General features: G+C 40.2%; 3 protein-coding genes across 5 annotated transcripts; all 3 read left to right on the forward strand.

Annotated features, from left to right (window-relative positions):
- Positions 1 to 80: 80 nt before the first annotated feature.
- Positions 81 to 4,857, forward strand: LOC117468905 (52 kDa repressor of the inhibitor of the protein kinase-like). Its single transcript, XM_034113275.1, is given in 6 exon segments — positions 81 to 401; positions 1,443 to 1,563; positions 1,652 to 1,759; positions 1,867 to 1,903; positions 2,017 to 2,948; positions 2,950 to 4,857. Coding segments are annotated over 6 exon segments (2,331 nt in total). The 5' UTR covers positions 81 to 312; the 3' UTR covers positions 3,994 to 4,857.
- A 396-nt stretch (positions 4,858 to 5,253) lies between these two features.
- On the forward strand, positions 5,254 to 12,059 carry map6b (microtubule-associated protein 6b). 3 transcript variants are annotated; one of them, XM_034113276.1, is made up of 3 exons: positions 5,254 to 6,251; positions 7,362 to 7,575; positions 10,284 to 12,059. In XM_034113276.1, exons 1-3 carry the CDS (start codon positions 5,524 to 5,526, stop codon positions 10,476 to 10,478), a joined length of 1,137 nt encoding a protein of 378 aa, XP_033969167.1. In that variant the 5' UTR covers positions 5,254 to 5,523; the 3' UTR covers positions 10,479 to 12,059. The 3 variants fall into 3 exon arrangements, with proteins under 3 accessions (XP_033969167.1, XP_033969168.1, XP_033969169.1); XM_034113277.1 differs by lacking the exon at positions 10,284 to 12,059 and adding an exon at positions 8,173 to 8,225; XM_034113278.1 differs by lacking the exon at positions 10,284 to 12,059 and adding an exon at positions 8,021 to 8,042.
- Positions 12,060 to 13,899: 1,840 nt separating this feature from the next.
- Positions 13,900 to 18,909, forward strand: zgc:112083 (uncharacterized protein LOC550461 homolog). Its single transcript, XM_034113279.1, has 10 exons — positions 13,900 to 13,978; positions 14,388 to 14,584; positions 15,074 to 15,300; positions 15,393 to 15,504; positions 16,189 to 16,341; positions 16,434 to 16,508; positions 16,819 to 16,939; positions 17,551 to 17,689; positions 17,797 to 17,921; positions 18,060 to 18,909. Exons 2-10 carry the CDS (start codon positions 14,434 to 14,436, stop codon positions 18,478 to 18,480), a joined length of 1,524 nt encoding a protein of 507 aa, XP_033969170.1. The 5' UTR covers positions 13,900 to 13,978; positions 14,388 to 14,433; the 3' UTR covers positions 18,481 to 18,909.
- The last annotated feature ends 3,681 nt before the right edge of the window (positions 18,910 to 22,590 follow it).

The following is a 22,590-nucleotide window of genomic DNA, read 5'->3' on the forward strand; positions in this document are numbered from 1 at the left end:
TAATTGGTCATTAGAAATGAACGGCGTACTGTCAGCAACCAATAGTTATACCTCAGAATGTGTGTACGTCCAATCAGGAACCTGGTAGGCGGGACGTCGTCCTGCAGAACGATCTACTCAAAATGCAACCGTTGTGATCGTGTTCGCGAATCCACTCCACAAACTGTTTGATAGTTTGATGGAAACCCAAACGCACACTAGTTGAGGCGTTTTAAGTGTTCTGCGAGCCTGAGAAAAGTATCTGGTTCCACACGATTAAGTAAAGGAAAGCGCTTAAGTTAGGTTAGCTAAGCTAACTACCTAGCTTGAAGCATGCCGAATTTTTGCGCGGCCCCAAACTGTACAGGGAAGAGCACACAGTCAGATTTGGCATTTTTTCGTTTTCCACGGGACCCAGAAAGGTAGGAAGGAAATATTTTAGAGTCACCCACTTAAACAGACTGAAACCTCCATGTAACCCTTAACATGAATGCAAACTGTGATAATTCAGTGAGAGCTCAACGATCATAACATTTGCAAAGCTGGCAAACGAACTAACCAAAGCTTTACAGAGAGAAACGTTTTTCATGTTGGGTCTAGGCTTGTTATTCATTTTAAAAATACTTATCTAAATATATTTTGCAGAGAGTAATGTTTGACTTAAATTAGGTGACACATCTATCTATCGGCGTTATATCTGACTTGTTTTTGTTGAATGGCCAGGTCTACTTTAGTGCCGTGGTAGAGAAAGTGTGTCAGAAGTTAAAATGTACTAATACCACACTATACAATTACAACTCTTGTAAAAGTTCTGCAACAAAATGTTTAGTATAATTAGGAAAATGTAACTAAAAGTAAAAGAACACAATGCAGAAAAATATTCCCTGTCACTGTTCAAGGTTCAAGGTTCTTTATTGTCAATCTGACATAGCTACAGAGTAATTATGCAGTTGAAAATCTTATGTCACAGGCTTCTCCAACAATGCAACATAATAACATAACATAATAACAATAAGAGCATGAGCAATACAAAAATAATAATAGTTATAAAAATGAAATAAAGTTATGATGTGGAATAGTGCAGTACGAGTCTATATACAAGTTATTGGAATGATATATATATATTAGGTATTAGATACATACTACTGAGTAGCAGATGAATGTTTGATGTTGTTTCAACAGTTCAATTTTTTAACAGTCTCACTGCCCGCGGGAAGAAACTGTCTCCGAATCTTCTTGTCCTTGCCAGGATGAAACTGTCTCCGAATCTTCTTGTCCTTGCCAGGATGAACTATTACTATTACTATAACTATTACAATATTGTATTGCACATGCAATCATTGTATGGGAGCACATACTATGGATAATATAAGTTGATATAAGTTGTGTTTACAGACAGAGCCACCTGTCTCAGCACATATTTGTTTTGGATGTCTCATAAAGCTGCTATGTGTCTCCTTTAGATGCCAAAACTGGGTAGAGAACTGCCGCAGAGCAGATTTAGAGGCAAAAACGTCAGACCAGCTGAACAAGCACTACAGATTATGTGCCAAACACTTCGACCCTGCGATGGTGTGCAAAACCGTGAGTATCTCAAACAAGTCTAACATTTCTACTTATTTTCCCAAAAATGGGATTATCCCAATTTCTTTTAATTTGCATTGTCTTTCAGAGCCCCTACAGGACTGTATTGAAGGACACAGCCATTCCAACCATATTTGATCTGACAAGCCATCTAAAGAATCCTCATAACAGACATCGCAAGCGAATAAAAGAACTTGTAAGGAAAATATGTAATAGTTTCGCTGTTTTAAATTAACCTCTTAAGCATGATAGTTCACAAACTGTTGTCTGTTTTTTGTAAATGACCTGAGTTTTTCATTTTAGACTGAAGAAGATTTAAGGAAGATTAAAGAAAGGAGATGTAAGTAAATAGGAAATATATTTTGTGGTCATTAAGGAAAAATAATGTTTATTTTATTAAGTATTTACTGAAAATGATCACTGTTTACATTTGGTCTGTTTGTCTTTCCCCAGTGGCATCTTCTATTGAGCAGCTTGCTTCCAAAAAAGATGGAGCTGTTGAGGACAGCTCAAGCATCAATGAGGATGAACCTCAACTGTCCACAGAGGAGAAGGAGTTTCGTGACCACCTGCGGTCCTTGTTTGAGGTTGTGGTTATGTTAGGAAAACAAAGCATCCCAATAGTAGCTTGCAAGGTATCTGAAGCCGAACATGTGTCCAGCAACCTCCAGGCCCTTGTAGATTACCGCATGAACGCTGGAGATGAAGCTCTGAAGAAGCGATTTCAGGCAACAGCTGTGAACACTGAATACCTCTCTGCAACCCAGCAGAGCCAGCTGTTGGACGTCTGTGAAAACACAGTGAGAGAGGAGATGCTGATGGAGGTGAGAGAGAGCCGCTTCTTCTCCTTGGTGACGGGTGACCTTGTGGACTTTGCCAACGAGAAACACCTGCCTCTGTTTCTACGCTACGTGAACCAGCAAAATGTCCTTCGTGAGGAGTTTTTGGACTTTATGTCATTTGATGGTGATGAGAATGCACTGGTAGAGAGGCTGGAGGCCCAGCTGACTGACCGCTGGGGGCTCAGCATGGAGGAATGCCGCGGTCAAGCCCACAAGGCTACCGGGACCTCCACCACCAAGATGAAAGCTGTGGCAGTATTACTGATGCAGAAGTATCCCCTGGCGTTGCACATGCCTTGTTCTCATATGGCGCTGAACATCCACCTGGCCAACAGTCTGCCTTTTCCTAACGTCCAGGTGGTCATGGAGACTCTGAGGAGGGTCAAAGTTTTCCTTAGCACCCCGTTTGCCCAGGAAGAGCTTGAGAAAGCCATCTCTACTCACTACCAAGAAAATGAAGAGAAAGGAAATACATTAAAACTAGCCTGTGGATCAGAATGGACAGAGAAGCACAGTGTCTTTGATGTGCTGCTAGACATGTTGCCCCCCCCTGCTGCTGTGCATGGACAGCATTCGTGACAATGATGATGGAACGTTTTCTGATGCTGTCACAGCAGACGCATATTCAATCACAGAAACCCTGTCGGACTTTGAAATCATCGTCACCATCATCATCTTAAAGAATGTTCTCACATTCACCAGAGCCTTCGGGAGGAATCTCCAAGGGGAAACACTTGATGTGTTTTTTGCTGCAAACAGTCTCACTGCAGTGCTGCATTCACTAAACGAGGTCAATGATAACATTGATGTCTACCACGAGTTCTGGTACGAGGAGGCTGTGAGCGTGGCCAATGTAATGGAGATTCCTGTGAATGTGCCGAGGCTGTTTCTTAGGAAACAGCGTGCAGCTGATGCGGGGGAAGTCCATGCAGAAGTGTATTTTAAGGAGTATGTGACCGTCCCCGTTATCCATGGCGTCATGCAGGAGGTGGAGGACATGTTCTCCGAGACCAACCTCAAAGCTCTGAAATGCCTGTCACTGGTCCCAGCCGTCATGGGCCAGATGAAGTTCAACACAACAGAGGAGAACTATGCAGAAGTTTACCGCACCGACCTCCCCAGCCCAGACACACTTCCTGCGGAGCTTCACTGCTGGAGGATCAAGTGGAAGCACAGGGGCAAAGAGGTGCGCCTGCCCACCACCATCCATGAAACCCTTCAGCTGCCAGATGTCAAGTTCTTCCCAAACGTAAACTCCTTCCTCAAGGTGCTTTCTGCCCTGCCAGCTTTGAAACTAGAGGACAATAAAAGTGACACAGCGAGTGATCGTCTGCAGGCTTACCTTGACAGCATGTCCAGTAAGCAGTGGAACAAAAGTCTGGCGATGCTAAATGTTAACACTCATGTTAAACATGACTTGGATGTCATGGTAGACAAATATTGCAGACTCTATCCTGAGGATGATCCTGAAGCCGAGGCAGAGTCTGAGGAAGTTGCAGAGGCTGAGGCAGAGTCTGAGGCAGTGGCCGAGGCTGAGGCAGTGGCACAGTCCGAGGAAGTTGCAGAGGAAGACGCTGCGATGAAATGAAGCAGCAAAGAAGCCGAATTTGGACGAAAATGGATGGTACAAATATGCCGTCACACATCTTCTTTTGGTCGCTCATTTGTGCTAGGGTGTACGTACGCACTCTTAATGATTATAATGCAAATATGTTGTGTTAATTAAGTGTCATTTGTTTTTCAGTCCATGATCCCAGTAAAACAAAAAAAGTGTAGTATCAGTGTATGTGTTAAAAATAATGGTGTACAGCTAAATCTTGCATTGTTAATAAGTAAGTAAATTTGGCATAAAAAGAAAATGTGGAAATAATTGAACATTACCTGAAGACTGAAGAAGAACGAAAATGCTACACCACAAAATGTCCAGAGTGAAGAGAATGATGTGTAAATATTCCAAGTTCTGATTCTTTGTCAGGCTGTTTTGTTATTAGAATAGCCTCCTATGTAATGATGCTGTGATATTAAGTATCTTGCAGCTATTTTTTTTTCCTACAGCCTTTATTTTATCTGATACATTTGGTATATGAGTTTGCTCCACAAATTACCTGGCATGAAGGGCTCACTTGTAACATTTCTTCAATGTGTGCTTTTAGTCTACATGATGAAGTCAATTGGCCCTGTTGATCTACAGTACAGCACAAGAAGGAGTAGTTACACCAACATAAGATGTAGGCCTGAATTCACGGTCAATGGGGAAAAAAGCTTATACATGTGTGTACATATTTTGGATTGTTACAAAGGCCAGTATGTGTATATGTCATTTATTTTCATATCGAAACGGTGCCCTTTTGGATGTCACACAAAGTATTCAATAACTTGTCAGGTATCACATACTTTCACAATGTTATTTCTTCAGTTTGGTTTAATAAAATAATTTGTACAAAAAGCAAAATGAGTCAGCTTTGTGGCGAACTGTTTTTATTTGTATTGCTCTTAAACTGCATGTAATCCATCTAGTCAAAATCTTTATTTTAAAGAAGGATGCCAAAATAAATATGGATTTCAGAATTACAGCTTGTAAAAGTGAATCTTTATTCCGCCCCTCACAGCATCATGATCGGCCATTTCCTCTCCATGGAACCACAGCAGGCTACTGTTACATCCCCTGTCGTTGTAAATCGGCCTATTCTGACATGGCAGCACGGGGTTAACCGTGTCTCCTCCCTCTGCTGGCCAGACTGTGACGAGCTCAGGTGATAGTTCACCCTGCAAACTCACTCACACAAACCGGGCATCTCGGCTACACACAAATGTGGGTGGGGTCGCTTTGATGCGCAACTAGACAGCAATGTGCACGCCTCAAAGTCCATTTAAACTTCAGTCAGAACAAATATCCTGCAGGAGGGGATCTACTTTCTCTAATATCAGGCAAAGAGTGGTGTGAATTGCATAGAGCTTTAAGAAGAAACAACTGACGGGGCAAAATCTGAGAGGTTACAGGGACCAAGCCTATGCAAGTCTTCGAATCGTGAGTAGGACGTTCATTTGCACGTCAATCCGTCATCTAGAGTTTTTCTGCGCATCTTTTTCTCGCCAGCCTTCTTGTTTTTGTATCATCATGGCATGGCCGTGCCTCACGCGTGCTTGCTGCATCAACCGCTATTGGACCGAGCTGGACAAAGGGGACATCGCGGTGCCTTTGGTTTTTACCAAATACTCGGATGTGGGCGAGGTGCAGCATCTTCCCCATCACCCGCAGCCGAGGCTGAAGAGGGCCGGGGCCATTGCCATAGAAACCCAGCCTCATTCCGGTGAGCAGGAGCCCGGGAAGGCACCGCCCGCGACGGGTGCCGCAGCGGGAAAAGATGGCTCTGCTGCGTCTGTCATGCGCCAAGACTTCAAGGCCTGGAGAGTTCGCCCCGAGCCCAGCTGTAAACCCAGGAATGAGTTGCAGCGCTCGGCGGCCCCGTTCAACAACGAAACTCAGTACCAGAAGGATTATAAGGCCTGGCCTATAGCGAAGAAGAACGACCACCCCTGGATCCCCAAACCCAGCCCCACCTCCGCGGGGCCAGAGCGAAGCGCAGGGGGCGGAAAACAGGAGCAAGCGGCCCCCGAGGTGGAGAGCGGCGTGGAGAAGAGCGAGATCGAAGAGAAAACACAGGAGAAAGAGTCAAACGAGCCGACGAAGAAGAGCGGAAAGAGGGAAAAGTCAGCAGAGAGACAAACTGTGGAGAAGACGGAGGAGCAGGTTTCTGCAGAAGTGAGCGCTGAGCAGAAAAAAGGCAGAGCGGCTGCAGACGCTCTCAACAGGCAGATAAAGCAGGTGACTTCCAGCAGCTACAGGTAAGCCTCAGGCAGCGAGACCTTATCATGTACACTTATCTTCTTTCACATTTCTGAAAGCGTTTCAACTAACCTACGGAATGACTTCCTGTGTGCCAGACCGCTCCTCTGTGCAGTGATGACACATTTAAAGATCAGATCATTAACGGATATATTTGTTATTGCATGGTGTTTTTTTAATACTCTATGCATTTCCAAATCAAACTGATATTGCCACAGATAAAGCTTGCATTATTGATTTGTCTCTGCTTTATCCTCTCTAGTACTACCAAATCAATGCAGTAGCCCAGTACAGCCAGTAAAAGGGTCTGAATTTAATCATGTGTCTTAACTTGGTTTATTAGCAGTCTTCCTCTGAATCTAATTAGGGATGCATGATGCTTGCAAACTTAGTTAAGACTTGCTGCCTTCAGTATGCCCTACTGAAATATTGAAGTTGTCGTACCAGTGCCTTTGTTAAAGGAAACATATTCAGAGAGAATATTTCAAATTAACTCAACTGACCAATAAACTAAACATGCAACCTGTGCCAATGTGCTTTGTGAGCAAACATTGGAGATTAAAAAAAATCTGCATTTGGCTTTAAAAAAAAAGTGAAAACAGGATTTCCTGGTCAAATTGACAATTAAATACTTTCTTAATATCTATTAAAAGCTAGCTTTGATATCAGAAATTAATAAGAAACTCATGAATTATTATATACTGTAAGACCAGTAACTAGTGAGTAAAGGATAATTCATTTTAGTGTATAGCAATAAGAACAAAAGTCTAGTCAATGCATGCTGACATTTATGGTGTTACAGAACTTAAAACTCAAACTTAAGACTTATCGTCTAACAGAACTCAAAAGAACATGTGAAAATTAGATTTTGACTTCAGTTAGATAGCTGCTCACGGTGATGAGTACCCATCATTTATCATAGATACCGTCCAATATTGAATCTTAATCCATGAAACAAAACTCCTTCACATTAAAAAGTAGTGACTCACTACACTCGCTTTCACACAAAATATACTCAATCAGGGAAGTAATTGTCAAATTGATTGATAATGAAATGATCATAAATCACATCCACAGATACCTCTCTGTTTGCTTATTTCATTTTTTAGGACTGAGTTCAAGGCATATAAGGATGTGAAACCAGTGAAGGCCATTAAAGCTCCATCTCAGTATAAACCCCCAGTGGAGGAGAGCAGCCGTGAGACCAGCTACAGCGCCACATACAAGGGGGAGCAGGTGAAGGCTCAGCCCGCCGACAACAAGCTGATCGACCGCAGGAGGATACGCAGCCTGTACAATGAGCCGGGCAAGGAAACTAGCAAGGTGAGAGCGTGCGCCAAACACTGATGTGAGGACTGTGTGACACTGGTAACACTATTTACTATTATTCAATTAAGTACTTGAATTTAAGTCATGTCTTAAACTTTATTAGCCCTGCAATTACCTAGGTCTAGTACTTTGCGATAAACACTGTCAGTTTTTATTGTTTTTAACATAACTTCTTTATCACTAGAAGCGTTGCTGTGTACATGATATTCTTCATACTGTGGCTTGGCATTGTGATTGATTAAATGCGAACACATTAAACAGCTTCAAATCTAAATTTGTATTCATTTTAAATTGCAAAATTAGCCCTTATTTTATTCCATCATGCATATAAATCAGACAGTGAAATGTTTAAATAGCCACACTGTGTTAACTAAAAAGAAAAAAAGCAATAACATACCAATAACAAATATATTTATTGCATCCCATTTTTGGATTATAGTGACATCATCTCATAATAAGGTATGCCTTTTATTCCAAGTTATTTCTCACATAGATTGGTATCCGTGTGCATGATTGACAGTTCAGACAACAAGTGGTTAACAATGTGTCTGTAGTGTGTTCATATGGCCACTCCCTCTCTCATTCTTGTAGGACGTCTCAGAGACTGAGAGCAGCTCTGTTCTAAATCTGCTGTAGTCAGGTGTGTTGTCTGTTTCTTCAAAAGGCATGGAGGCTGACCTCAACTTGATCAGACGCAAAAACTTGCATACTGTACACACACACACACACACACACACACACACACACACAGTCTGCGCCTTGGCTAGTACGAGCCACAGTCACATTTCACCCAGCTGCCGGATGCAACCCTGCAAAAAGTATCAACCACATCTTCACTGTTTACCCACCTCAGCTTGCATCACCCACCACCATTTATGGAGCAAAAGGGTGGATTAATTCATAAATAAAAGAAACAAGTACATTTAGATTATACTTGAGAGTAACAGATTAGGATCAAAACAAAAGAGATGGGTTCAATACATTATAGAGGGCAACAAGACATTTCATAAGTGTACATATAAAAAGATCTTCACTGTTTATGGCTCTGTGTTGGAGACAATGTATAGGTACAATTACATTTGGAAAGTATACTTTTTGTTTGTTTGTAAAATATCACACAAAATGTACCACTTAAAGAAAGGCACAGCAGTGTGTTTGTGCCAATTGCAGTTGTTAGCGGATGATGTTATCCTTTTTAGCTTTTCATTTCAGTTTGGTGTAGTAGCAGTTTGAAATTCAGTATTATGCAGCCATGAATTTCATTCTTCAATCTCCACATACAAGAGTAAAAGTAAATGTGTTGATTATAATCTGGACTGTATCGTGAATGGTGCATAATATGTTTACTTTTTCTTTTTCTTTTTTTCAAATAGCACCATGGCCCCTATTATTCTTAGGATTAGAGCATTTCACTTTTATTCTCAGTTACAGCCTTTACAAACAGTTGTCATTGCTTACAATAAATACTTTTTTAAGGTTTATTTTTAAATATTCAACTCAACAAGAGCAGGGAGAGGCTGAGTGCCTTGCTTAATTTTCCAAGTAGGTGTAAGATAAGATAAGATCAAATAAGATGGACCTTTATTAATCCCCGTGGGGAAATTCAGTTGTACAAAGCAGCAACAGGGTAAGCGTGAAAAAACTAAAAAAATGTCTTATAATAAAAAATAAAAAAAAAAAAAATAATAATAATAATGATAATAATAATAAAAGACTATGAAATAGGAGATGAATACAAATAAGAGTAAAATAACTGTCAGCATATATACATATTTGGTCATCTAAGTTATGAAGTACGAAATGAGTTAAAGTGAAAAGTGAAACAGTGACATATCTATCTACATATTTGGTCTACTACTAATATATTAACATGGGTTGTGGAAACTGCATATTTATGTCCAGTGATTTTATTTTATTTCTTTTTCATTATTGACCCCTTTGAGAGAAGAGTTTGAACCAGCAATCCTCCAGTCTCACGCTTCTTAATCCTCCACTACTACTGTTAATAGTTGAATGTTATCAAAACATTACATTTCTTTTACAGACTAACATCATACTTTACTAATATAAACCACTAACTCTTTAGGTTATGGTTTCTTCTTCTTTTTCTATTTCAATAGAAAAACTGCACAAACCACTGTTCTATAAAAGCAAAGGCACAAATACCTCTTGTGCTGTTTATTTTTTATTTTATCTCCATTGCACTAATCCACATAATGCAAATATCACCTATACCGTATGGTGTCATTTGCCTGTCCTCATTTAAGTAACAGGGTAACAAAGGTACCTTTTGCATGCCAAAATAGCACTTTGACATTATTTAGAGTCTTAATGGATTAAGCACTTCTTTAAAGGGTTAGTTTGACATTTTGGGAAATGCGCTCATTTGCTTTCCTGCCAAGACTTGGATGAGATGATCAATACTAGGCTCTCGTACCAGTCTGGCTGTCATGGAAATTCTCCAGGAAGTGACAGCACCAAGCCAAGAAGGTGCTGTTGAGTCTTTATGCTAGGCTAAGCTAATCAGCTGCATATTTAATGGGAAGACATGAAGGTGGTATCAATTGTCTTAACTTACTCTCGGCAAGAGAGCAAATAACTGCATTTCCCAAATTATCAAACTATGGCTTCCCGACGAGGTTTATGTTTAATTAACCATTTTTTTTGTCCATCTCAATATGTTCACCCCTCTTCTCTTTCAGGTGTCTCGCATCAAACCAAAAAAGACACCAACAACAACAGGGAAGATGGTGAAAAAATCAAAAGAGAAGGTGCTTGCTAGTTCCCTGTCAGCCAAGAAGAAACCGTCTTTGGGCACCCCAGAACCCAAACCAGATGGAGTCGTCACCAAGAAGAGCAAAGAGATCAGCAATAGACTGGCTGAAGCAAACCACTAAATGAAGTTTCTCTCTACACTTTTATGTGTGTGATCAAAGGCGACATGACGAATTAGGCACATTTCTTCCCTTTGGTTTATTTCCTGACCTGTTGTTTTTGCTGTCCTGTCATATATTAGTCACCTTTAAATGGGCACTGATGTTGAGCTTTCAAAATAATGCAAGTCATTTCACTGTAAAATGTGAGTAAGTGTGTGTGTGTGACAGAGAGAGAGTGTGTGTGTGAGTTCAGATGTATGTAAGTATGTGATCCCTTGTGTTTTGGTGCACAAAACCGCATTATATTATTGAGCACATTATTTGCACTTTGTTTATATGAGTTCTGTTTGACATCGAACCATAAAAAAAAGCCATCAGTACACATATGTGTATGAAAGGGAATTTTTACCTTTGTCTTAATGAATAAAAACTAAAATCAGTTTTGAAATGATTGTAGAAAAAGTCAGGGGGATGGTTTCTCTCAGACTTTTATCACATAAGAGGTGTTGTGACAGTACAACATATGTTTTAGGGTTGCTTTTCCTAGTTACAGTGCCTCTGCTGTATGGTCCTGGTTTTCATTTCATTGTTTGGGATGATATCTGGTCTTATCAATTTGGTTGCCAAGAAACCAAATGAAGTGTAATATAATTGCTACGGCTTGCATGCAGGACACTGTGTTTGGTTGAGTGGCTACATTTTAGCAGACTATATGTCACACAGTCACATTTTACATTTAGCAACTAAAGATACATTTCTAGGGGAAATAACTTTTCAAGTATAATGCATGCGTAGTAATAGATTTTGGTCACACCGAAAAAACTAAAGTACATACACGAAATCATAGTCTAGTGGCTAATAAAGCTATTACCTAAATGCACCAGCAATATGGTTGTACCCACTAACACAATTCTGGCAATCTTAATGGAGATCCACTCCTTTGATTTCATGGGAATACTGCAGTACTTATGACTCAGTATTTGTGACATTGTATTCCGTCCTCTCCTCTGATCTGTGATGCTGTAATTGTGATAAATGAGAGAGAAAAAAACGTATGCATAAAGGCCTGAAAAGGGAAAAACTATTGTATTTACTCAATAAATGTCACTCTGAATGGGCTGATCTCACCAGGTGGGAAAGAACAAGGAATGGGCCAGGACTTGAAGTTCAGCTTTTTAAAATGTTGCTGTCTGATAATACGCAAATCACACCTGTTCATTGTGAACATGACATGAGGGGTTTTTACTTACCTGTGGTGGCAAACATGGCTGCAGTGTGTGAGAGCCCAGTCAAGCACTACCCACCGTGAGTCTGCTTCAAGTTTAAGCTTCCGTGTGTGAGCCTGAAAGTTTTGATGTGTATGACCTTACAGCCTGCTGCCTGCTAGCACCATGTCTGACCTAACCATAAGACCTGCTGCTACACACTCCAACACCCTGGTGCTAAATCGCTCATTCTATATGCTGTCTGGTTTGGGCCACACGTGGCATCAAACCAGAGGGAAATTATGAAATAACAACGTCATACCGCTGCAGACGTGAAACTGTGCTTGTTCTCTCAGCTTGCTCTGGTTGAATTCTGAATAAAGTGATGATACTAACAGCTTGTGTTCTGACTTATTCTACCCTATATAGTATTAGTGTTTTTTATATATATTTTGTAAATTAAAAAACAATATACACCCATAATCTAAATAAAAATGATTTTTGAGTTGTGTAAATGTGGTAAAATAACAAAACATTTAAATTAAGGATTAAGCAAACAAAAGCATTTTACTCTAGATTCCTGGTGTATAAAATGGCAGGGGGGCTTCTAAATCTGGCAGAGCTGTTGTTAGTTATTCCCTTCTAGTTCAAGCAAACCCCCTCTTGTTTAATATCTTATTTGCATTTGGTGAAGCTGATTGTGGATGCTACAGTAATGATTAGTTATTTAAGTTTTCAAATTAAAAAGGTAACCATTTAATTTATAGCATGTATAATAGCAGTATACATGGGGCTATAAAGCAGATAATACAAAATCGACCTAACCTAGTTTTTCAAAAAGACCTTGGAAAACCTTTCTTTTCAACCATGTATTTTATTCTCACAGCCCTCCAGAAGCCAAATCAAGCACTCTCTCTTTTTTCTTTAGATGTGGGAATTGCACAAATATTCCCATATGAAGAAACAAAGATTCAAAGTCCAAGTGAAAATATTATTTTATCGTTTTTTTCAGTTCATGCACTAGCTAGCTCATGGCTGCTGCTGGTCATTTCCCTGTGAATCAGTCATCCTGACATAAAACTGCATGAATAATTCAGTTGTTATGGGCCCTTATGTTCGCAGAACAGCATAAAATATTGAATAACAGCTCAGTAATGGCACTGGGTCTGCCTAAGCTCCATCCCTTCTATAAAAGACTTGTCTGGCTGGATACAGCTCCACCTACATGGTTATTTTATTGTGTTAAAAAGGGTTCAATAGAGAATTGATATACTTGATATTAAATATTCTACATGATTTAGTGGTGTACATTTTTTTATGTGGAAAAACTAACTTGCAGTTTCAAAAAGGGAACAAAAGAACCCTAAATAATCATAACATGTAAATGTTCAACTAAACAACAGCGCTGTAGGGGTTTATGAGTCTGCACCAAACCATTCTTTGACAAGCACCCTTGTAAAAATATTGTATTTCTTGACACACAACACATTGCATATTGTGGTGCTGATGATCAGCAAATTATGACCTCTAGTGGATAGGATCTCTTACACAATCTCAAAGCATCATGTAAACTGGATACAAAGTAAGGTTTCCGCATGCCAAGCAAAGTAAATTAGATTTCCATCTTTGCAACATCAAGTTCTTGAAGGTGTCCCCTTGCTGGATGGTGTGATTATCTCTCTACTTCCCTGGCTCGGATCTCTATTGTTAACATGTACATCCAAATAGCTACCAGGAAAATAAACCTATTATCACAACATGGCAAGTGTGGGAGTGCCTCATACTGCAGTAACCATGGTCATGGTTGCTATGTCAGGAATACAAACTCCCACTACATGAAAAAAAAACCACTGTTGCTATTTATGTATTAGTATTTTGATGCTGCCTTATTGAATAAATGTATCATATTTACACTGCCCTGTTACTTTTATTCTTGTATTTAACAGTTGCAGTGTTAAATTGTGAAGAACAGGTTAGGTTTTGTCCTTTTGGGCAAGGGTAATGATAATTGTACTGGTGGATTATAATGGCAATCTGATAAACTATACATGTGCAGCAAGGATATGTTGAAATGAAAGACGTAATATTAATAACAAAGTGAGTAATTGGTGGGAAGGAGGTTTTTTATTATTGTATTTACTAAGTAGAGTTTTAGATTAAATCCAGTAGTGGGCGGTAAAGCAATATTTGGGATGCTAGCCGCCATTTTTACCAGCGAAGAAGAAGGATGATAGTGAGTGACCGGAAATAAACAAAGCCAGACAAGCTGAGAGGAGGGAAGAGGCTCAGCTGCTGCAGCCAGGGACATTCATACTCGTAAGAGAACCATTTATTTAACGTCGTGTATAACAACAGAAACATAAGTATGTGTTTACAAATCGACCATTAAGATGTCAAACTGTAAACCATATACGTTTGCTGTTTTTAGGAAAAGTCCGACAGAGTGCAAACCAGTGACAGGTTCAGCGTTAGCTAGACAACATGCTAACTCTTAGCTAGATTAACACAACAGGCTACTTACTACACATAATCAGCATTTGAAAAAACACTATTTTCTAAATGAGGATAAAAAGCCACTCCAAATGGATTTTAGTTAGTGCAGCTTTCAGTCAGAAAAGAGAATCAGTTCTCAGCTAACTTTAGGTTATGTCTGTTTAACCGGTGTTTACATTTCAACATCTTGCTATTATCATATGCTAACTAACCCATTCTGATTCTCATTTAGGTGGTCAGGATTGTTAGCAGCAGCTGAGCTCACATTAATCACCATCATGATGACAACTAAGAGACTAGACAATTTTGAGGTGATGTGTGAGTGGGATTCATGCGACTTCAGGGGCTGCACCGTGGAGGAGCTCAGCGATCATATGGCTCTGCATTTAAAGGACTACCTGGGAGACAACGACGCCTTAGAGGAGCTTGGTGAGTAACTGAGGATCATACAAGACAAACTAAAGGATCATGCTATGTCACATGCAGGGCTGGAAATAAATATGACCTTTCAGTCATTCTAACCTTTATGTAGTTAGGACAACTCATTCTAAATCATCTATAACAATGTGCACACCAGGTCAGTGTTGTTAGTCTTACTATAGGCTAATGTATTGCTTATGTATGGTGCTAACTACAGAAGATAAGGAAAATGTTATCTTTTGTAACTTAAAATGCATTAACGACATGTGTACACACTTATTTACAGTGTCTCTGGGTTACAATGTAGGACAACAACACTGTGCTTTTTTGCAATAGGGCAACAACTAGTCTGAAGAAATATACTAGTCATAAAGGTTTATGTCTGTAAATGTTTAGGTGATTGCCCAGACCTACTCAATCAAATCTCAGCGAAATCCCTGTACACAAAAACAGTCATTTCTAAACGGCAGTTGTAACTCCTTCCCTTTCTTTGTTTAGACGAGTATGCTTGTCTCTGGAAAGGGTGTCAATTTCTAGCCATGGGCTGCCCTGCGGAGCTGGAGGTCCACGCTCACTTCCACAACTATCACGGTAAGCTGAAGTTCGTCGGGGCGAAGCTTCTCAAGTCCCGCCCCGACCTACCCACCTGCAACGAAGGTCTGCACAGCAGCAACCTGGTTCCTGAAGGGTCGGATGGATACGTCTGCCAATGGGAACACTGTGATGTAGGTTTTTCTTTTTAAATTAGAATGATCCATTGGTTATCAAATGATTGATAGCACCAATATTAATTAAGTTATATTCTTCTTTTACACAGAGTACATTTAACAATCCTGAGTGGTTTTACCGACACGTGGACAATCACGTTGAAAGTGCTGAGCCACAGTCCCTCCCTCATCAGCAGCAGACTTTCTTATGCCCCTGGACAGGTATAACAAAGTCAAAACAGATCAATGAGATGTTCCTATTATACCTTCAGCCCAATTCAAAAGCATCCCCTACACACTCCTTCTCTGTGACAGAGTGAACTCCATCTGTAGTCATACTACTACTTGCTGAAGGAGGCTCCTTTTATTCAGGTGGAGGGTGGAGATACAGCAGTACGCTTTGGAACATCTCCCCTCTCTCCTGGCAAAAACAAAACGGAACTTTTGCAACAATGATTGAGAATCAGCTTCTCTCGGGCAAAACAATTATACGTTATAATTATAATAAACCACCAAAAATCTTTAAAGGCGTTCCTTTTTTTGCTAAATCAGATGTTTATGAGCCTTTTTTGCAACAGTACCTGTAAATATCAAACAACTTGACAATCAAATGCACACATCTGCTGTGTACCAGATGAAGTATAAAAAAATACAAGGTCATCTTAAAGTTGTTAACATCTGTATGACAATGGAACTATGGACACAATGTGTTTTATGTCTGACACAAACAGTGTTGCACTTGGTCAGGTATTGCAGGTTATTAAGTCAGGACCCATGCAGACTCGCTCTTTGAGGGTTTTATAACGGTGCAAACGGTGTTGAAATGGGTAGGGGGAGAATGTTGGAGTTGGATTGGAATTGAGCCTTTATGTTTGACCTTATCTGAACCTCATATTTCTTTTACAGGCTGCGATGCTTCCTTCAAAATCCGATACCGTCTGAGGGAGCACATGCGGAGCCACACTCAGGAGAGACTGGTGGCTTGCCCGACGTGTGGCAGCATGTTCTCCAGCAACACTAAGTTGTTCGACCACCTGCACAGGCAGGCCGAGCCAATAGGTGAAGGACTCTTCATTATTTCCACGATGCAGATAGATCTGATAGTATTGCCTGTATACTGAATTCTGTTCCTTTACCTCTAATTTGAGCAGATTCACTGGTGTGTGAACATTGTGGCAAAGCTTTTTCCAACGAGAGGCTGTTGAGGGATCATGTTCGTCAGCATGGTAAGCATTTTCTAAAATCTATTCTACAACTTTGTTACCTGTCCGGTGCCTTGCTCAAGGGCACCACGGCAGGGCAGGAGGTGAACTGGGACCTCTCCAAGTAGCAGTCCACACTCCATATTTAGGTCTGCTCGGGGACTTGAACCGGCGACCCTACGGCTCACAATCCAAGCCCCTACTGACTGAGCCACTGCCGGACAGTGAAGGGCTAATGAAAATAATAATGTCCCTAGAGTTAACAATGTCCAAACCATAGACACAGACATATTTGGCAAGTATTATATCTAATTGTTGCTCTCTTTTATTCCAGTGAACCAGGTGAAGTGTCCCTTCTGTGACATGACCTGCACCACGTTGGCAGCTCTGAAGATCCACATCAGATTTCGCCACTGTGACGAGCGGCCCTTCCCGTGCGACTTCTGCGACAAGAGGTAGATCTTTGGACAGCTGATTGGATGTCCAGCTGACAAATGTTGTTTACAGCCACCCCTGAATTGTGTCTTCACGTATGTTTAGCATTAAAAGCAATATCAAGCTTCAATAAAATACCTTTTAAAATGCTTTATCACTCAGGGTTATCCTTCAGAACCTGTTAGTCAGTTTATTTGTAAAAATAAATGTCATCAAATTATTCAAACGTTTATTTCACATTTCTTTCTGCAACTGAGAAGTTAAAAGAATCAAAGAGGTGGACAACACTTTACATTTCTTAACATACTGTTGGGCTATTTGTCCTAGCATGTTATCTGCTGGTTGGATCCTTTTACTTGCATTTGTAACCAAATAGCCCCTTATTATCTACTCTGTACAGACCCGAAACATGAACAAAAAAAATCTGAATATCCTTATCCACGTTAGCTTTTTATTCGATTACCAAACGATGGAAAAAACCTTTTAATAACAAATGTATTCAACATTTTGGAGTGATTGTCCTATTAATGTAATTCCTCTGGTATATTTCTTTGTCATTTGAGTTGCAGAATGTGAACATATTCTTTGAGTAAGTTATGTTTAAAGAGTACCTTTATTCTTTCCTTTTCAGATTTAAGAACCAGCGCGACCTGCAGAAGCACACCGAGGTTCACAATGAGGGCACCGTGTATCACTGTACAGTGGAGGGCTGTGATTATTCCTGTCACACATTTCCAACCATGAGCTACCACTACAAGAGAGCGCACCAGGTTTGTTAGTGTAAAACCTATTTTGATTGCAATTACAACCTGCTGTAATCTCATCTCATTGAGAGTTACAGAATTGTGTTGTTTACATGATTCCATGATGTACACAGGTCGGAGGGATGTCCAAATATAAATGCCATATCTGTGATAAGGTCTTCTCCTGGTGTTACACTCTCACACTTCACCTCCGCAAGAAGCACGAGCTGAAATGGCCGTCTGGACATTCCCGCTTTCGGTAAGTCACAACAGCAATTAAAACTGAAACCACCATTTCTTTAAACCACTCAACTTCTCATCCTTGGAGGGGGGAAGAGACATCAAATTGAAATAATCCATATTTTATCCGTGTTTGTTCCACATGCTTTCTTCACAGTTACAGAAAAGACGTAGACGGCTTCCTAAAAGTGAACATGGTGCGGTTTGAGACTGTGGAAGTGACGAAGGAGATCATGAAGAACATGGCCAAAAAGCCGCAGAGCCTTCGGAAAAGTCAGAGAACGAAGAGGGCTGCCGTCCCACCGGAGAGCAGCCGGAGCTCCCCCGCAGGGTCCTCCTCGCCCTCCTCCAGCTCCTCCTCCTCCTACGGCTCGGATCTCTCTGGAGCGGAGGACGTGTCGTGTCAGCCCAGCCCCCGAGGCAGCGACTCTCCGGTCTACTGCGTGATGAGCACCATCCCTCTCATCGAGGAGGAGCCTGGGGGGTCATCGCAAGAGGACTGTGACGGCAGCGGGACGTCGGGGGCGGTGCAGGCCCTGACAGAAGTGGCGAGGGGCCTGGGCATGGACGTGGTGTGACCCCTGCCTGCTCCACTGCACCATGCGCTATTTTCTGCTGTGTGAGGGCCATCAGGGACCAGAACTGTTTTTATACCCAAAGCTTTCGCATGGTCTCAAGAGTTTTTAGTGTGGTTTTATTTACCTTTTAGGAGGGCCCATTTTCATTTTAGCAGCTCTTATTACCTACAATGCCTTGGCTTTGTGATGCTTCCTATCTAAGGGATGCCGGTTAATGTTTCTGACCTAGTTGACATGAATGAGAATAACTGGAAGCACTATGAAGTTAGTTCCTTATACATTTTATTCTTAACACACCTTGTTCCACAGTGTATTTCCATGGTGTTGCCCGACAGAGGCTTTCAGAAGACATTATTTTTTGATGTATTGTTTTAATGCCGCTTGATTTTATTGTTACAAATTTTAAATACATTTTTGATACTAAAGTAACATTTTCTTGTTGTTATTTTTGTTCTTACCCCACCTGTATGAAAGGCAATAGGATTTAAGTCCTGACTTTTTATCCAGTTCAATATATCGTCCCCTCTATCTCCCCGTTTCCTCTCTTCTTGGCTTAACTTTGTAATGAAACGGCAAAATAGCCCCAAAATTAGTTTGTCCATACTTTGGTTTATGACCAAATACCTAATGCCGTTCCCTTCAGCTTTAATTTGTGTGTACTTAAGTGCCAATTACTTTTAAACTAAGATGATGATCATGGTGAAAATGATACCTGCTAACATCAGCATGATAGCATTTATTATTATATCATTGTAAACATTGTAGAACATAATAATTAAGCTTAATGCACAAATCACAGAGACTATCTTTGCTGTAAAATTGTAATCTTATAGTCAGCTGCATTTCCTTTTAGTTTGGCAGATTTGCAATTATCTTTTAAAAACATTTTTCCTTCTAAACAAGAGAATTGATCACCTGACCAAAAAGATAAAACAACCACATGCATCCTAATATATCTTATAACTTAAAAACAACAACCTTTCAATCAAAGGGAAGCATTACAGATAAGTATGACTATAAAGTCGCCAAAAGGCATTTAAGAAATCAATGTAAAATTCCAAGACAATTTTGTTAATATTTGTTGCTCAAATGAAGCTGTTTTAGTGCAAAGAGTATATTTTGTTGATAAATGAATCAATAGATATCCACGTCCACAGTTTTTTCTACACCCTGGACACTGGAGCCCTGTTGAAATAATGTGAAGCAATGTGACAAGTGAACCTATCAGACAGGGAGTAATGGGTAATCTATCTCATGGGAATATCTACTTTCCTCTCAGGGCCTCAGGTAGGATGTTGTCAGTCAGCCAGGATGATGGAGATGACTGTTCATGTGACGTGAACTAAGGTGAAAAGATTGCTGTTGCATCAAAGCAAGAGGGAAATAAAGAGGCGGCGCATAGTAACCAAAAGTCTCTTTTTGCCTCATTGCAACAGGAGGTACCCTGATCGCTCTGCAGGTATTCAAAGAAGAATCTTTTAGGAGATGTTGTCTAGAGTAGAGATCCATTATCTTGCGAACACCCCCAATTGGATCCCATGAAGCAGTTTGGTGGGGATGCATGTCAGATCCTGGATAAGAGACGAGTGTTCTGGTGACATGACATCTACTGCTGTTAGGATACAGGCCGGACAAAGCATGTGTGTTTATGTGTTGTTCTGGCATGGTGTGAGTTGTACTGAGTGGAGATGGATCAGACCTGTCATCTACAATTTCCTGCTTCACCCTCTTACATTGAATGGAGCTGACACCTTCGAGCTGCCTCTTCCTGCCATGTGATCCGCTGTGTTCAGGTTCAGGAGTTGGATTCAAATATTTGTCTCTTGGAGGTGAAATGTCTGTTGTTTCAACTTGTTGGCTCCTGTGTTTCTCTTTTTCATCAAGTTCCTCTCTCCGGTTCAGGATCAGGGGCTGTTCCAGTTTCTCCCTTTTGTTAGTATGGCTGTAAGGCGCTGGTGATGATTGGAAATATTCAGCGGGATATCTTCTGTTGAAGTGGTTTGAATGTCCAGCTGTTTTTCCTGGCTCACTTCTGTCACTTGTGTTTCCAAATGCAGGATGTTTATAGGGAGAGTCTAAGAAAGGAGAAGCAGTTCAGTTTCAATAGTTTGACAAATATAATACAGTTGCAAACTGAACTCACCAATCTTTGGCTGAAAGCAGGAGGGCTGCTCTGATTCCTTGTCAGGTAAACTGGATGCAGGATACTCAGGTGTCAGATCTTGGTGGAAACTGTTGGGTTTCTGCTGCATTTTCTGGTGAATACAGTTTTTAAAGCACAAAATTGGTTTTGGAATTAGATAGAAAATAACTAATCACAATCACAGTCAAAAGAAAACATTTTAGTACAACAAAAATGCACAATATTATGTTTAATATATGTGTTGCTCATTTAAATTAAGTGTGTTATTATGCCTGTCAACTGACGACTTAAAGCTTTTGGATTTATTATTATATTAAACAAAACACTTTTTCACACTATGGCTTATTTTTATTCAGATATAAAATCCCCAAATCAAGTTCCATTGACTTGAGTTTCAGCCACAAAATAAGGAGAATGTGTACAAATACCTTCTAATGTATCAGTTTATGTGAATACAATTTGATGCAATTACTTATTACCTTGATTTGCTTCTGGTAATATATCTTCCATGCAATCCTGACATGCAGGGCGCCACATCTTCCTCGTTTCTGACAAAATAAATGCAACAAACTGTCAGAGGTGTTAGACAAAATGTATCAAAGTAAGATGACTTTTAGCTTGGTTGACATGTCAGTTTTTATCGGTGCATGTTGGACTCACTGTTGAACTGAAGGGTGTCTGTGCTGCTTTGTGAAAGGCAGTGACAGGAGCAAAAGAGCACCTCGTCCTCGCTCTGGGGAGGTGCATGTTGAACTGTAGCAAGAGGTTAAAGACAACATCTTTACATTATTTTTGCACACTTAGTGGCAATAAGCTAAAAATGGCATTCAAACATCAGATAACATTACAGAATAGGCCTCAGATGAACATCGGTACTTTTTGATTAACATCACTGACTGCTAAGTAAAGTGACACATCTGCTTACATTATTGTCCTGAGATCCCATCTGAGCAGGTGTGGTGGTCAAGGAGTGGAGCATGATGGGATTGTAGGCATGCTGGTGAACATACTGATGCATGGGAAGATGTTGAAGAGCCAGTTAGTTTTGGAGCTTGAGGAACTTGAATGAGTGGGTTTGCTCCTGGCTGGTTGAACACCTAATGGTCACAAATTCAGACGGATCTCTTCCTTCCGATCACTGATGAACCTTATAGTCGAGACACAAGCGGCATGAAAAAGTGAACAATATTTTACACACAACTATGCAAATCACATGCAAATGACAGTATCTTATTAAATTGCATTACGAACAGTAATCCAATTTAGGAACCCAGTATGGCAATCCATTTCATTAATTGAGGATCCATCCTTTCCAAGAACACATGATTATAACCGCTGTGAGTGATCACTGTGAATAAGTAGAGATGGGAAGTAGTGGAGTACAAATACGTAGTTACTGTACTTAAGTAAATTGTTCTGGTACTCCACTACCTATTTTTCTGACGACATTTTACTGTTACTTCTAACATTTTTAACACTAATACCTGTACTTTCTACTTCTTACATTTTCAAAACAGGTTAGTTACTTTAGTTTTAATCTGTGTTGTTTGCCGTGATCATTATTATTTAGAGTCATTGCGTGCCTATTGATTTGAACACGATCCGTGTATTCATCATTTCCTGGTCTTCTCTAAAAAAGAGGGACCAATGAGAACTTTGTAATGTTGCCGTTGTTCAGCCTCGAAACATTCATTAGCTAACAATGACATTATTGTTCTATTAATATAAAGGGAGGTCAGGTACTCTTTAAAACAGATGGTAGTTATGGGTAATTTTTACTTAAGTACATTTCAAAGCCCATACTTCTTTACTTTTACTTGAGTAAAGAAGTTTAGTCAGTACTTCTACTTTTACCAGAGTATTTTTAAACACAAGTATCTGTACTTCTACTTGAGTAAAGGATGTGTGTACTTTTGCCATCTCTGAATATAAGTAGCGACAGTGAGGCCCTACTTTGAATTGACTGT

Source organism: Trematomus bernacchii, unplaced genomic scaffold (assembly GCF_902827165.1).
Source record: "Trematomus bernacchii unplaced genomic scaffold, fTreBer1.1, whole genome shotgun sequence".
Taxonomy (NCBI): domain Eukaryota; kingdom Metazoa; phylum Chordata; class Actinopteri; order Perciformes; family Nototheniidae; genus Trematomus; species Trematomus bernacchii.

What these genes read in the sequence shown, in the direction of transcription:
- zgc:112083 (XM_034113279.1), top strand. Translation starts at nt 14,434, where the DNA reads ATGATGACAACTAAGAGACTAGACAATTTTGAGGTGATGTGTGAGTGG. An exon ending in CAGGCAGGCCGAGCCAATAG is followed by an intron (nt 16,342 to 16,433) that starts GTGAAGGACTCT and finishes TAATTTGAGCAG; the next exon opens with ATTCACTGGTGTGTGAACAT. An exon ending in GGATCATGTTCGTCAGCATG is followed by an intron (nt 16,509 to 16,818) that starts GTAAGCATTTTC and finishes CTTTTATTCCAG; the next exon opens with TGAACCAGGTGAAGTGTCCC.
- map6b (XM_034113276.1), top strand. Translation starts at nt 5,524, where the DNA reads ATGGCATGGCCGTGCCTCACGCGTGCTTGCTGCATCAACCGCTATTGG. An exon ending in GTGACTTCCAGCAGCTACAG is followed by an intron (nt 6,252 to 7,361) that starts GTAAGCCTCAGG and finishes TTCATTTTTTAG; the next exon opens with GACTGAGTTCAAGGCATATA. An exon ending in CGGGCAAGGAAACTAGCAAG is followed by an intron (nt 7,576 to 10,283) that starts GTGAGAGCGTGC and finishes CTTCTCTTTCAG; the next exon opens with GTGTCTCGCATCAAACCAAA.